Source organism: Monodelphis domestica, chromosome 3 (assembly GCF_027887165.1).
Source record: "Monodelphis domestica isolate mMonDom1 chromosome 3, mMonDom1.pri, whole genome shotgun sequence".
NCBI lineage: Eukaryota > Metazoa > Chordata > Mammalia > Didelphimorphia > Didelphidae > Monodelphis > Monodelphis domestica.
This window is the reverse complement of record NC_077229.1, coordinates 504,579,904-504,594,634: the sequence shown is the minus strand read 5'-3', so window position 1 is coordinate 504,594,634 and position 14,731 is coordinate 504,579,904. Positions and strand designations below refer to the sequence as shown.

At 32.7% G+C, this 14,731-nt stretch overlaps 1 protein-coding gene across 1 annotated transcript in view; it reads left to right on the top strand.

Annotated features, from left to right (window-relative positions):
- IPO11 (importin 11) overlaps window positions 1-14,731 on the top strand; it is a 197,492-nt gene that overhangs the window by 55,130 nt on the left and 127,631 nt on the right. The window contains exons 8-13 of the mRNA XM_007486378.3: window positions 4,181-4,229; window positions 7,069-7,139; window positions 8,979-9,171; window positions 9,937-10,089; window positions 11,595-11,638; window positions 14,615-14,705. Coding sequence (XP_007486440.1) covers window positions 4,181-4,229; window positions 7,069-7,139; window positions 8,979-9,171; window positions 9,937-10,089; window positions 11,595-11,638; window positions 14,615-14,705 — 601 coding nt within the window. The remainder of the gene's footprint in view (window positions 1-4,180; window positions 4,230-7,068; window positions 7,140-8,978; window positions 9,172-9,936; window positions 10,090-11,594; window positions 11,639-14,614; window positions 14,706-14,731) is intronic.

The window sequence follows — 14,731 nt, the reverse complement described above, 5'->3', positions numbered from 1 at the left end:
GTAGGCAGTCTTTTATAGCCCTTTGGGCATAGTTCCTAATTGCCCTCCAGAATGGTTAGATCACTTTATAACTCCACAAGCAATGCATTAATGTCCCAACTTTGCAACATCCCCTCCAGCATTCATTACTTTCTGTAGCTGTCATGTTTGCCAATTTGCTTGGTGTGAAGTTCCTCAGAGGTGTTTTGATTTGCATCTCTGATTATAAGAGATTTAGAACACTTTTTCATGTGCTTATTAATAGTTTTGATTTCTTTAACTGAAAACTGCCTATTCATGTCCCTTGCCCACTTATCAATTGGAGAATGACTTGATTTTTTGTACAATTAATTTAGCTCTTTGTAAATTTGAGTAATTAAACCTTTGTCAGAGGTTTTTGCTATAAAGATTGTTTCCCAATTTGTTGCTTCCCTTCTGATTTTAGTTACATTGGTTTTGTTTGTACAGAATCTTTTTAATTTGATGTAGTCAAAATTATTTATTTTACATTTTGTGGCTCTTTCCAAGTCATGCTTGGTTTTAAAATCTTTCCCTTCCCAAAGGTCTGACATGTATTACTATTCTGTGTTCACATAATTTACTTATTGTTTCCTTCTGTACATTCAAGTCGTTCACCCATTCTGAGTTTATCTTGGTGTAGGGTGTGAGGTGTTGATCCAAGCCTAATTTCTCCCACATTGTCTTTCAATTTTCCCAGTAGTTTTTACCAAATAGTGGATTTTTGTCCCAAAAGTTGTGGTCTTTGGGTTTGTCATAGATTGTCTTCCTGAGGTCACTTACCCCAAGTCTATTCCATTTATCCCCACTCTCTTTTGCCTGTAATTCTATCTTCAATGATGTTTTTCCTACTAACACTTAAATTTCATATAGTCAAAATTGCTTAATTTTATCTTACATAATTCTCACTAATCCTGTTTTATGAAAAAAATTTACCCTTTGTTTTAGTCATGAAAGATATCTAATTTAATTCTCTTATAAATTTTTTGTTATGATCTTTTTATTTTCATGTCTCATATCATTTTTATACTATTATGATATATCAGATTAGCTCTTAGACTCAGCCTAATTTCTGCTAAATTGCTATGTTAATTTTTCTAGCAGTTCTCATCTAAAAAGGAGCTCTTTTCCCATGTAATTTTTTTTCTCAAGTTTGTAAAACACAAATTCTGTTTGTGATTGCAAATTAAAATAACCTCAAGTACCACCCTACATCTAACAAATTGGCTTTTGTGATAATAAAGAAAAATGACAAAACTCAGGAGGAGACATAGGAAAACTGAGACAAATGCTTTTTGGGGGAAATTGTGAACTGATTTGAATCACTCAGGAGAGCAATTTCGACCTTTGCCCAAAGGACTATAAAAAACAGTACATATCCTTTGCCCCAGCAGTACTATTACTAGGTTTTTATCCCACCCAAGCCCCCAAGAACAAATGACCTATCTATATGCAAATATTTAAAGTAGTTCTTTTTGTGGGGCAAAGATGGAAAAGTGAGGTGATACCCATCAATTGGGGAATGGCTGAGTAAACTTTAGTATATAATTGTAATGGAATATTATATTGTAAGAAGTGACAAACAGGAAATCTCAGAAAAACCTGGAAATACTTATATGAACTGAAGCAGAATGAAATAAGCAGAACCAGGACAACAATGTACAGTGAGCAGAATACTTTAGACGGAATAGCTGTGAATAACAACTAGCAATGCAGTGTCTCGGTACTATCCCAAACGACTTGTGATAAAAAATGCCATCTATTTTCAGAGAAAAGAACTGAGTTTGAATCCAGACCAAAGAAAACTTTTTTCACTTTCTTAAATTTTTTCTGTTTGAATTTCCTTCCACAAAAGGATTAATATGGAAAAATATTTTTCTTGATTGCACATGTAAAATCTATGTGAGATTGCTAGCCATCTCAAAGTGGATGGGGTTCAAGGAGGGAGAGAATTTGAGACTCAATTCTTTGAAAAATGTTGGAAATAGTTTTTATATCTAAGTAGGGGAAAAAATAAAATTTGTTACCTTAAAAAAATAGAAAGAAGGAATGAAAAAAAGGAAAGAAATAAGTATTTGGTAAGTGCCTAAAATATTCCATGCAATGTACTAAGCCATTTACAAATATTATGTCATTTGATCCTCACAAAAATGCTGGAAGATAGGTGCTAGCATCATTTTGTAGTTGAGGAAACCGAGCCTAGCAGATTAAGTGACTTGCTCAGAGTCCCAAAGAAAGGGTGAAGCTAGTTTTAGACTCAAGTCTTCTTCATAACTTAAGGCTCATCACTCTATCCATTGTACCATCTAACAACTTATAATCATGAGAAGTGAATATATAATTAATTAAATTTTCCATTGCTGCTTGCTTAGATTGTCTTCATCCATCTTCACAAGTTTTCAGGGACTTCTTGCTTATGATGAAGTTCAGAACCATTCACTATTTGACTCTAGTCATCTTCTTAATCTTATTTTATTCCACTTTCCTTCATGAAGTCTATATCCTAGGAAACTGTACTTTTCACCCATTTTATCTTCCTTTCTTCTCTCTTTATGTACTCTTGGCCTATAGTGGATTCTTTTTAGATCTCTGCCTCTTTCTTTTTTTCTTCAGGGTCCATCTTAAGTTCTCATACTCTGATTTTTTTTTTAAATCTTTATCTTTTCTTAGAATCAATACTGATCATTGGTTCTAAAGCAGAAGAGTGGTAAGGGCTAGGTGATGGAGTTAAATGACATTCCCAGGACCACAAACAAAGGAAGAGTCTTAGTCCAGATTCGAACCTAGGACTTCCTATCTCTAGGCCTGGTTCTCAATCTACTGAGCCACCTAGCTGCCTCCATACTCTCTTGTTTTTTAAAATTTCCCTTACTAGCAATGAACTCTTCCTTATAAAATGCTACCCTGATTGTTTGTGAATTATGTTTTGACTTGCATTTGTATATATCTTTCCTTTTACTTACTAGTTTTATCAACTCTTGTTGGCCAGCTAAAAAAATTTAGTGGCTAGCACATGAGATTCTTAATTCATGTTTGTTGTACTGAATATTAAATTGTGGTTAGTTACTTTAAGTCCTCATTTATAAATAAAAACTTCCTGAAATGTTTTTCATTAAGGTTTATTTTTGTCATTTTAGTTAAGTATAGTTTGTTTCTTTTTTCTTGATCAGAATGATTATTAGGTCCTTTGTCAGTAATGTGACAAAGCAGATTAGATTTCTCTCATTTCTTCATAGAACACCTTTCCCAACAATATAATCATTATGTGTGAAGATATCTACTTTTTTTTTACTCTTTGTAGCACTCTTTTTATTTTTTATTTTGCTTCAAAGATGGACTAATGAAGTATGAGGGATCAATATATTTAGGAAATACTGTTTGGTGTTTTGGGGTGAATAGTAGGGACATCACTCAGGTTTCAGAGTGGGTGAGCAGATTTCACACCAGCTGTGTCAAAATTATTCATTATAGTTTGTCTTGATATATTTAATGTTCACTGTTCTCTCTCTTCTTGAAGAATTTTTTTATTGCCTATTCACTAATTCAGTTTTCTTCACCTTTTTTTAGCTTATTCTTATAATGAAGATGCTTCTCCCTTTCATCCTTCCCTTTCTGACTTCAGCTTAGCAGATACATAATTTTCAATCATTCATTTGTTATAGTAAACCCAGGTGTAGGTAGGTAGAGTGGCCTCTCCTTCAATAAAGGTACAAGGTGATCTCTTTATTACTCTGTGCAGTATTCATGTTCACATATTCTAAATTAATTTATGTATATTTTCAACATTAGAAATTTAAACAGTTATATTTGATTATGGGTTCTTGGGGGACAGTACATGTTTTTAGTACTCTACACTGTAGAATACTGTGTTTAATTCTTAAGCTTTCCACCTGATTTGTGTTTTTCATAACTTCAGTGATTTATATTATTAAACCGATATATTTTTGCTATTTGGTTTCTCTTTTTGGCAGGAAGAAAGCTACAGAATTCTATAATTGTGCATAGTATTTTCTTTTTCTTTTGCTTAGTTTCCCTGTTTAATATTATATTTCTGGATCTTTATAATTAGTAGTTATTTCCCTGATGATATGGACCCCCCTTTAATCGAGAAATTGCACCACTAAATTATTTAACAACATTTTTAGTGATATACATTAAAATACAAGTTTCTATTTTTTTCTAGGGTTTTCTGCATGGGATTTTTGAACGTCTAAAACAGTTTTTGGAATGCAGTAAGTATTCTCAGTATTCCTTATTAAAGAGTTATCATTAATGGAGTCCTCTTGTGAGGTCTTTGTGTGTGTGTGTGTGTGTGTGTGTGTGTGTAGAGAATTCTCACTTGCTATAAGTAGACCATTCTGCAGATTTCTCTGCCCCTTGGGGAACTTGGTATGGTCAAAGCTTGCCCAGGAGCCTGAGAGGCTACTTTGCTTGGAGTCCCTGTAACTATAATGGCTTCAGTGCCTGGAGTAGATGACCTTGGTTGGGGATGCACCGGTGTTGCTGCCAGTACTGGAGCTTCTGTTCCTGCCTCTGCTACCATTGCTCTGGCAGGAAAGGTTGTTTTCTGAAGCTGAATTTTTTATATGCAAATGTTATTTGCATTTGTACACACAGAGACACAGGTAACTATATAACATAAATAGAATTAAAATTTGCATCATATCTGAACCCCATGTGTGTATATATAATCATAATATACCTATATCCATGCCCTGGATGCCTAGACAGGTTTATCTTATATTTTGATATTTCAGAGGAACTGAATGGGAACTAAGTTTTTCCTCTCACATGCCTTCCTCAGATACAGAGAAATCTTTCCTATGGAATATTTTTTTTTCTACATCATTTCTCCTCTATTTCTTCTGTCACCACCATAGTCCTGACCCTTATTATGTCATATTGGGATTATTGTGTCATTTATACCTTCAGATTTTACTCTTTTTGCTTCTAAGATGTCTAGCGTGGCATTTTCTGGTCTACTAGTTTTCAATTCTTCTCTCCTTAGCAACCTAGAATGGATATCTAAATGTGTATCATATGCACTCTAGACTCTTGGTTTCTAAGACTTTGTGACCCCTGTTTACCCTAATTTCTTAGAATATACTCTGAGTTGAATGTCTCTATATTCATTTTTCATATTCCTATTATAGAATTTACTGAATACTTTCTTTTTTGCTTAGCTAATCTTACTTGTACTTTAAGGAACAACTTAAGTCCTGTCTTCTTCTTTATGCCTTCTTTGTGTAATTTAATTTTCACTTTCCCTTGATGAATTTTAACCTATAGCCATTGGACACTTTCACATAATTCAATTTTATGCTTCTTATTTTTGACTCTTGGGTATGGTCTTATCCTCTTTATTGGATTAGAAGCTTCTTTTTGGCAGTCTTTCTTCTTCTTCTTTTTTTTTTAATATAACATAGGTGCCTAGCAGAGGCAGTAATCTCTCCTTAAATCACTTTAGAGCATGACAGACTCCTTGGTATTTTTTCAGGCTCAAAACCTGAGACCCTTTCTACTGCTTTAGCATGAATGAATAAAATGGGGCAGCTGGATGACTCAGTGGATTGAAAACTAGGACGAGAAATGGTAGTTCCAGGGTTCAAATCCAGCTTCAGATAATTTCCATCACCTAGCCTTTATTGCTCTTCTGCCTTGGAACCAATACACAGTATTAATTCTAAGACAGAAGGTAAGGATTAAAAAAAAAAACAAACATTCTAAGCCCAAGTATTTGACTAAGTTGAATTTTCTTTTCATTCTGTAGTAGCACAGTACCCAGGTTTTAGCTTGAATAAGTATTCTTAGTGATAGTCAGAAGCTATTTTGTCATAGCATCAAACCCCAGAGTTGGTTGGTTGTTTTTTATCTCTTACCTTCTGATTTAGAACCAATACCCAGTATTGGTTCTAAATCAGAAGGGAGGAAAGGACTAGCCAGTTAGGGTTAAATGACTTGCCCAGGGTCACACAGCTGGGAAGTGTCTGGCCAAGATCTACCATCTCTAAGCCAGGCACTTAATTCATTGAGACAACTAGTTGCCTTAACCCCAGAGTTTTAGTGGGGTTGTTTTTGGTCATGCATCCCATCGCCTTCCTAGTGAAGCCTGCTCACCATACTCTTTTCAGAATGTTTTACAAAGGAAAGCAATTCAATTGAAATCTATCTATCTATCTATCTATCTATCTATCTATCTATCTATCTATCTATCTATCAATCATCTATCTATCAATCCATTTTAGCATTCTGTCAATCCCAGAACCAGAAGTCCTCATCTATCCTAAAATATGTGAGATATTTGAGAATGCTAATTTTCATTTATATACCCATTCTTTATATAGAACTGCCTTTACATATAATTTATAGTGTTGTCTCAATTTTTTATTTTATATGACATCTATTTTTAGGCATAATTTGGGTACCTTGTACTCAAGGAGTTAATAGCGTGAATAACTTGTGCCTAGGTAAAAGTGTTCTATTACATTATCTATTGTCAGAATCTATTACATTGAGCAAACATTAGAAGTATTCTATTTAGTGTTGATTTTTGATATCCCATTTCAGTTTAGTTTTTTTAAATGATGATTTTTCTTTGGTTATTTCTTAGAAAAATGATTGCTACTTATAATCTTGAATTTTAAAAATATTTAATTGGGAATTATTAAAATTATTGTCTATAGGGTAATTTCCATAACTTGGACAAGAAATACAATCTGCACTTTTTGTTTCAACTTTGGCCAATTTGGGAGTCTTTAGGAAATGATGCAACTTTTTAGTGTCCAAATTGTGTTTTCCATTAACAATTTTGTTCATATACATATATATTTAAAAGTGTATATATAGTCACTGTTATAATTTTGCTAACATAAGATTTATTAATACTACAGTTTTTTACCTCAGTTCATGTGGTTTATATATTTGGACAACAAGGAACTTATGCTTGTCTAAACCCTACATAATATATATATATATGTGTCAGTGTTACTGTTGAAATAAGTATTCTGTCAAAAAATTCATTGTTCTTAGAGTATGATACTATATACTGAATTTTTGATTATTTTTCAATAGGTAGAAGTATAGGTACAGATAATGTATGTAGAGACAGACTGGAAAAGACCATCATTCTTTATACTAAAGTGGTAAGTTGATTTGTGGATGGGAATTAGCTAATGACAGTTGGTTCTGAATAAGAAAGCATACATAATGTAAATCTACATATAGTATCTAAATATAAGTAATATGAATAGAAAATGTTTTGGTAATTAAATATTTCCTTTTATTACAAGGAAATTACAGCATGTTTAGATTATTAATAGGAAAAGTCTAAAAAAAAATAGGGTCTTTTTTGTATTTTATCAGTAAGAAGAGTAGTGAAATAGTATTATATGCTTCCCAGATCATGTTTTGCTTGTCTTTAGCTTCCTTTGGGAAGGAATATTTTCACACCCAGTCATACTGAACACATCTCAGTAATTACAAACCCTTGGAGCCCATCATTCAAATCCTATTCTCTATCTTCTATTACCCAGTTTCTTATTTCTATCTCCCTCAACCTACCACTCCTAAATTCCAAGCAAATTCCACCCACCCCTTTCACTGTGCCCTCTGGAATGCCTATTCCACCAGTAACAAACTCCTTCATTCTAAATCTTTTCCTTTCCCACTCCTTCCATCTACTGTTACTACTAACCAACCTTCCCTGGGATCACAGCTTTCTTAGGCACATTTTCCAAACTGGCTGCACCTTTATTTATCCCCTGAGCTCACTGTTTACAGTGTGGTTTTACCAGTGAGCCATTGTGCTCAGAAAGATTGATTTTTCATTATGATCAGCATAGGTTTATTTACATGTCCTTGAGGGTATGTGTGGGGGAGAAAGAGAAAAAAGAGTTGGGGACAGAGGGACAGACAGAAAGGGCACTGTAAAAATTTTGCTTTTATCTTTCTTTGGGGGAAGTAGTAGAGGTGGAAGTAGAATGTAAGGAATTAGTCAAGAGAAATATTAAAATGCTTGCTCTGTGCTGTGTTAGGTACTGGGGACAAAATGAAAAAGAAGGAAATAATCCTGTCAAAGGATTTATATTCTATCTGGTTCAGGCAATATGTAGATGTATATGAATAAATGCAAAATAAAAAGGTAGTTCAGTCAGAGTAAAGAGAGAGAACCTCAGGACAGGTCAGGAAAGGCTTCCTCGAAGTTATTTGAGCTATGCTTTAAAGGAAGACAGGATTACAAAGACATGAAGGTAAAGAAAGTTCATTCCAGGGATGAGAGATGATCAGGGTAAACTCACAGAGATGGGAGATTGAGAAAAGAGGCAGAATGACCTGGCAGTCCATACATAACAGCCATCATATGAGTTGTGTCAACAGTTTTAATGGTGTGAATAGAAAGAGGAGAGGTTGCTGTGAATGATGGTGGTGCAGGATGAGTTGGGGGAAAGGCTATGTGGAACAAGAAATTTTTGGACAAGGGTGGACAGTAAGTATTTTGTAACTAAAAGCCGCGGAGATCAAATTTGAGGTATATGGCTCTCCTGGAAGAGGCCCTGAATTCAAAGTTACAAATCTTGAAACTACTAGTATCCTTTTCTTCCTGAGTTCAGTTGTTGTTAGTGTTGTAGTTTGGGAAGAGAGAATAGCAGATAAAAACTACTCTTACTAATATTAAATTGTGATTGAGGCAGCTAGGTGACACAGTGAATAGAAAGCCAGGTCTTGAGAAAGTTTAATGGTGGAGAATTTAAAATGCTAGAAAATCTTCCTTATGATGGTCTTTCCCTTATGATGTCATGCTATAGCATGACCAATAAAGGGAGACAGCAAGAAGCAGTATATTTAAAAAAAAATTGTCATTCGCTTTTGTATTTACAAAATTTTATTTTCAAGCAAGGTTTACTAGGTAGCATATACTGTTAGAATAGTTTCTTTTTCAATTTTGAAAAATGATTAATAATTGTTTTAATTTCTTTTGGAAGCTTTTAGACTTCTTGGACCAACATCCCTTTTCTTTTACTCCTCTCATTCAACGATCACTGGAGTTTGCAGTAAGCTATGTTTTCACAGAAGTGGGTGAAGGAATCACATTTGAGCGATTCATCGTTCAGTGCATGAATCTAATTAAGATGATTGTCAAAAATTATGCATATAAGCCATCAAAAAATGTTGAAGGTAAAACTTCAATAGTTTCTCTATTTAGTCTGTTTTTTGTTTTTATATCATCTTGGACCTTTCTAGGAAGATTCATCCAACAATTTAAAAAATTCTATCACAACTTAAGAATTGTGATTTAGAAAATGTATAAATGTAGATATTTAAAATAATATGAATTTAAAAAAAAATAAGTTAGCTTTCTTGTAGTTATTAGTTCATCTTCAGGCATTATGCTGAAGGATCCCTTCGAAGCCTAGAATTTTTTTTAATGGATTTTGGAATTACAGAGATGGTTAATAACAGTGTACTCTTCTAGTGTCCCAGTAAAATAGGGAGCAAATCTTTTTTGCAGTTATTCAATTTAACATATTTCCTTTGATCTGGCTAAATCAGCATTCATTAAATGAGACAAGATTTTATAATTTTTAATTTTTAAAAAGTCATACTGTTAATATGAATTCATCTGTTGCTATTATGTTAATATTTATGCCTCTAAAAATCAGTTTTGCATTTTGTACAATACCGGATAAACCTTTTTTTCCCCATCAGTATTTTATCTTTTTTAAAAATAAATTTTTATTGATTATCTTTTGTTTTTATATCACTTTCCTTTCCTGAGGAATTCCTTCCCTAGCTCCTTGAGAATAAGAATGATGAGAAGGAAACAGGCAAAGTTAACCAACATATTGAAAAAAATCATACATTATATTCTGTGTTCTCTCCCTAGAGTCTAGCCATATTTGATTATCTGACAGTGTTTAAATTCAGTTTTATTTATTTCAGATAGTAGTCCTGAAACTCTTGAAGCACATAAGATTAAGATGTCTTTCTTCACATACCCAACCTTGACAGAGATCTGTAGAAGATTAGTTACTCATTATTTTCTGCTAACAGAAGAAGAACTGACAATGTGGGAAGAAGATCCAGAAGGCTTTAGTAAGATTTAATACTGATGTTTTCCTTCAGTGACGTACACATATTTTCTCAATGGAGTTTTGGGATGTGTTGTCTTTTTATAGCAATGTTTCATCTGATACTTGTTTTTAAGATGATTAATTTTTATCATCTGCTTATTCTAGTTTTAGAACAGAAAATCTCAAGGCATTATATATATTTATTTTAAAATCACAAATAGACTTTTAAAAACTTATTCAACATATTATCAGATTGTGAAGTTATTTAAGGAGTGAAAGCCAGAATGGATTGACTAATTTTTTTTTAACTAGAAGAAAAATTTCGTCAGTTCAATATCTCGATTCACTTACTTTTTTTTCTTTCATTTGAGTAATTATTTTTACTGAATATTTTTTGCTGGTTATGGAGAATTTTTAAACTACAAAATATCACATATAAAAATGATCAGTAGTTTTAAGAATTAATAAGTCATATTTAGTGTCAAAGTATTTGCAATATATAGGGTATGTTGTTTTTAATATATTTTAGGTTTAAATGGAAATAACTCAATTAGAATTGGAGATGGAAGATTTTTAAAGATTCTTTTCACATTTGTTTCAGAGTTTATAATCAAGGAGTTTATTGGATAGGAAATGTATTTGTCATTTTCTTAAGATTCAAAAGTATCTTGTAAAGGTAATGTGAGATATGATGGATTGAATGATGAATTTGTAGTGTAAATCCTGCTTTGGACACATGGAAGCTATGTTATATAGCAAGTTACTTGACCTTCGTGTCCTACAGCCTGCTTTCCAGCTATTATCACCTCAACCTCTTTGTAGGGGAAGGATATTCCCTGAGTTGTTCAAATTACAGATTCTTTGTGTGTTCACTTATTAATATGCACCATAGATTCTAAAGTAATATTATTTTTATCCTCATGTGATATAAAAACACTTCCAAAGGCATCATATTTTGCCCTTTGTATTAAATAAATCTTTTTTGACGAAAAACATTTCACCTCTTCTGGGGGAATATATTATATTAGAATATAAGCTTTTTAGTCCTTGAAACTATTGAATCATTTGAATAGTGAGTATAAATTGAGTATACTGGAAATGTAGTCAAGTATGATCCAGTTCTTTTTGTACTCCAAGATATCCTCTTTATGGCAATAAAATTTTGGTGATTCCCAGCATTGTAGAGGTAGTAATTGATTCAAATCTAGCAGAGTAAGACAAGCACTTTTTTTTAGAACTGCTTTATATTAAGAATTTTTATAGAACTACTTATATTGGGAATTTTTATATAATTAAAACTAAATTACTATTCGAATTGCAAAGATCATGAGTCTCATGTTTTTCTCTCAAAGAACCATAGCTAATTATTGTAATATATAGATCTAATAATGAACATATTTTAAATGAATTTTTGTACTTGTATTTTTAAGGAAATAAACACAAAGGTGCTTACTTTTTCAACATGTCACTAATATAATTTTTATTATCAATGGTCAAAATCATGTGTAAAATCTTATTTTATTCTAGCTGTTGAAGAGACAGGAGGAGATTCTTGGAAATATAGTTTGAGGGTAAGTGTGGAAATGATTAACTGAAAAATACTGTTGATTTTCTAGGTTTTGGTAGGGAATAATTAGAAGGTCGTAATTGTTTTGTATCTTTGTTATAGTTATATGTGTTCATGTCTTGTTTCCTATAGACTCCTTTCTACCTTTCTACAACCTAGGCCTGTGCTTTGCATTTAGTATGTACCTTATCTAATAATTAGGTTCGTGAATTAATTTGAACCACCAATGAAAAATACCCTACTTATTTCAACTGCACAAAGGCATTTGTGTTGTGAAGTTCTTATTCCATGTTTTTCCTGAGTTTGCTAGCTAGTCATATCCAAAATTTTTTATCTTTAATAATTTGATTCATTAGATAATTGTGCAGGGTAGAAATAGAAAACTTTTTGTGCATGTATCATAATTTCTTTTTTTCTATTAGATTAAAATATAAGAGGTTTCCCATGATTAATGCATTCTTTTAACATTGTATCAGTGTGTCTTTCAGCAGTAATCCATTGATGCAGTGATTGAAAAGAAGAACATAGAACATCCTTTTCTTGGGGTGGAAATATTACTGTTGACAAGATTGAATTTTGTAGTATTTTACATTCATGTTAACATTTTCTTTTTATAACAATATTTTCAGTTCTTCTGGTAACTAGTCATTTTCCTTAAAAATGTTGTATTAATGTTAGATTTTAGATTTCTCTATATTTAGCTCTCTTAATCTTTTAAGTAAAAAAAATGAAAAAGTTACTAGAATGCAATAATCAACTTTGTAATAAATTTAAGGCAGGTTAATTTTATAGTTAGCGTTTTTTAATTGTGACTTGGGCAAAGGCGTAGAAAGCTTACTTACCATATTTGCAGATAATATTGTAAGGAGATGAGATGTAAAGATTACCCTGTACAATAGGCGACAGATTATTAATAAGCATCTCAACAGGCTAGATGAAATTTAATGGGTTAAAATTTTAAGCACCACATTTGAGTTCTAAAAGTGAACATCCCTAGAACAGAAATAGGGAAGATGTAGGACAAGAGCTTTTTTGAGAAAAATCTGGATTTTATTGCCCTTTTAAGTTTAGTATGAAGCCTACCAAAAGGTTCATATTAGATATATTTCTAGAACGGAGATAATAGTTCCATTTTTATCTTCCTTGGTCAGGTCACATCTGTAGTCCTGTGTTCACATCTAACTATCATATTTTTAAAAATATAAAAAAAGATTGGAATTTATCCTGAAAATGGCATCCTCAAGGTGGCTAGAGGAGTAGGGAATATTTAGCCTGAAGAAGTAAACTAATTAATTAAACTAGTCATTGCCTTTAAATGCTTGAAAGTCAGTCACTTGCAAGATTCTTCATCTGGGAAAATAGAACAAAGAGGTAGAAAGTGGGAGATCTTCAGAGATGCAGGTGTTGATGACATTAGAATTGTTGGAAAAAGAAATAGGCTACTTTGGAATCAAAGAAAGTGTCTGAAATTCATATCCAAATGTTGGATTCTGTTATTCATTAAACTCACCCATCATCATGTACATTCTGTAAAATACAAACCTTTTTTTTTTAAATTAAAAAAAATTATTTAATTAGATGATTTAGAATAATATTCCATGGTTCCTTCCCTCCCCTCCTCCAATCCCCTCCCGTATCTGACGCACAATGCCATTGGGTTTAACATGTGCCATCGATCAAGACCCATTTCCTTATATATTAATATTTGCACTAGGGTGATCTTTTAGAGTCTACTTTCCCAGTAATAGCCCTACCGACCCATGTGATCATGCGGATGTTTTTCTTCTGTGTTTCTTTTCCCATAGTTCTTCCTCTGGATGTGGATAGTGTTCTTTCTCATATGTCCCTCCGAATAGTTCTGGATCATTTCATTGTTACCAATGGAGAAGTCCATTACATTCGATTGTACCACAGTGTCTCAGTCTCTGTGTACAATGTTTTCCTGGTTCAGCTCCTCTCACTCTGCATCACTTCCTGGAGGTTGTTCCAGTTTCCATGGAATTCCTCCACTTTATTATTCCTTTGAGCACAATAGTATTCCATCACCAACATACACCACAAGTTGTTCCGCCATTCCCCAATTGATGGGCATCCCCTCATTTTCCAATTTTTTGCCACCACAAAAAGAGTAGCTATAAATATTCTTGTACAAGGCTTTTTCCTTATTATCTCTTTGGAGTACAAACCCAGCAGTGCTATGGCTGGATCAAAGGGCAGGCAGTCTTTTAGCGCCCTTTGGGCATAGTTCCAAATTGCCCTCCAGAATGGTTGAATCAGTTCATAACTCCACCAGCAATCCATTAATGTTCCAATTTTGCCACATCCCCTCCAAACAAACCTCCTTTTAATTATTAACCATATGATTTCTTTTACTTATTTTTGTCAACAATGACATGTAGAGGGGAAATGCTCAAACCATGTTCAGTACTTGTTGAGCACTGGTTAGGTTAATTTCTGAGAGGAACACGGATTTTTTTTCTTGCATTACTCATCCTAAGTGGATGTGTACCTTAGGAAAAGGAGAAATGAACATCAATCTTGGATCCCATAGAAAATATTGTATCTTGGACCTCATAAATGAATTATATATGTTAATTCTTGCACCACCTATATAACACAATTGCAGTGAGGAAAGTGCTTTTATAAATCTTTTATTATTCTCTGATTTTAAATTGAAAGATATGTCTAATCCTTGCTCCGTATTAGTAATTTATGATATTGAAGTTTCAAATTAAAATGATTTAAGGGTCATATCCATGAAATTTAAAGTATTTGAATAATATTTTGGTGAAATTGCAAAATACTATTTTTTTCTGATTTAGCCCATGACTTTTAATCAGATTTTAAATACTTTTCAAACATTTACTTTTTAAAAAATATAAATGTTGGTTACTTTAGATGTGGTCTCTGTAAGATATTTTGATTGTTGACTTTCAGAGATTTGTTTTTATTATAGATTTATCTGTCTTTTTTCTTCCAGCCTTGCACTGAAGTACTGTTTATTGACATATTCCATGAATATAATCAGACTCTTACACCTATACTTTTAGAAATGGTACAGACACTGCAAGGTAAACTTTTTATATTGTTTTAAAAT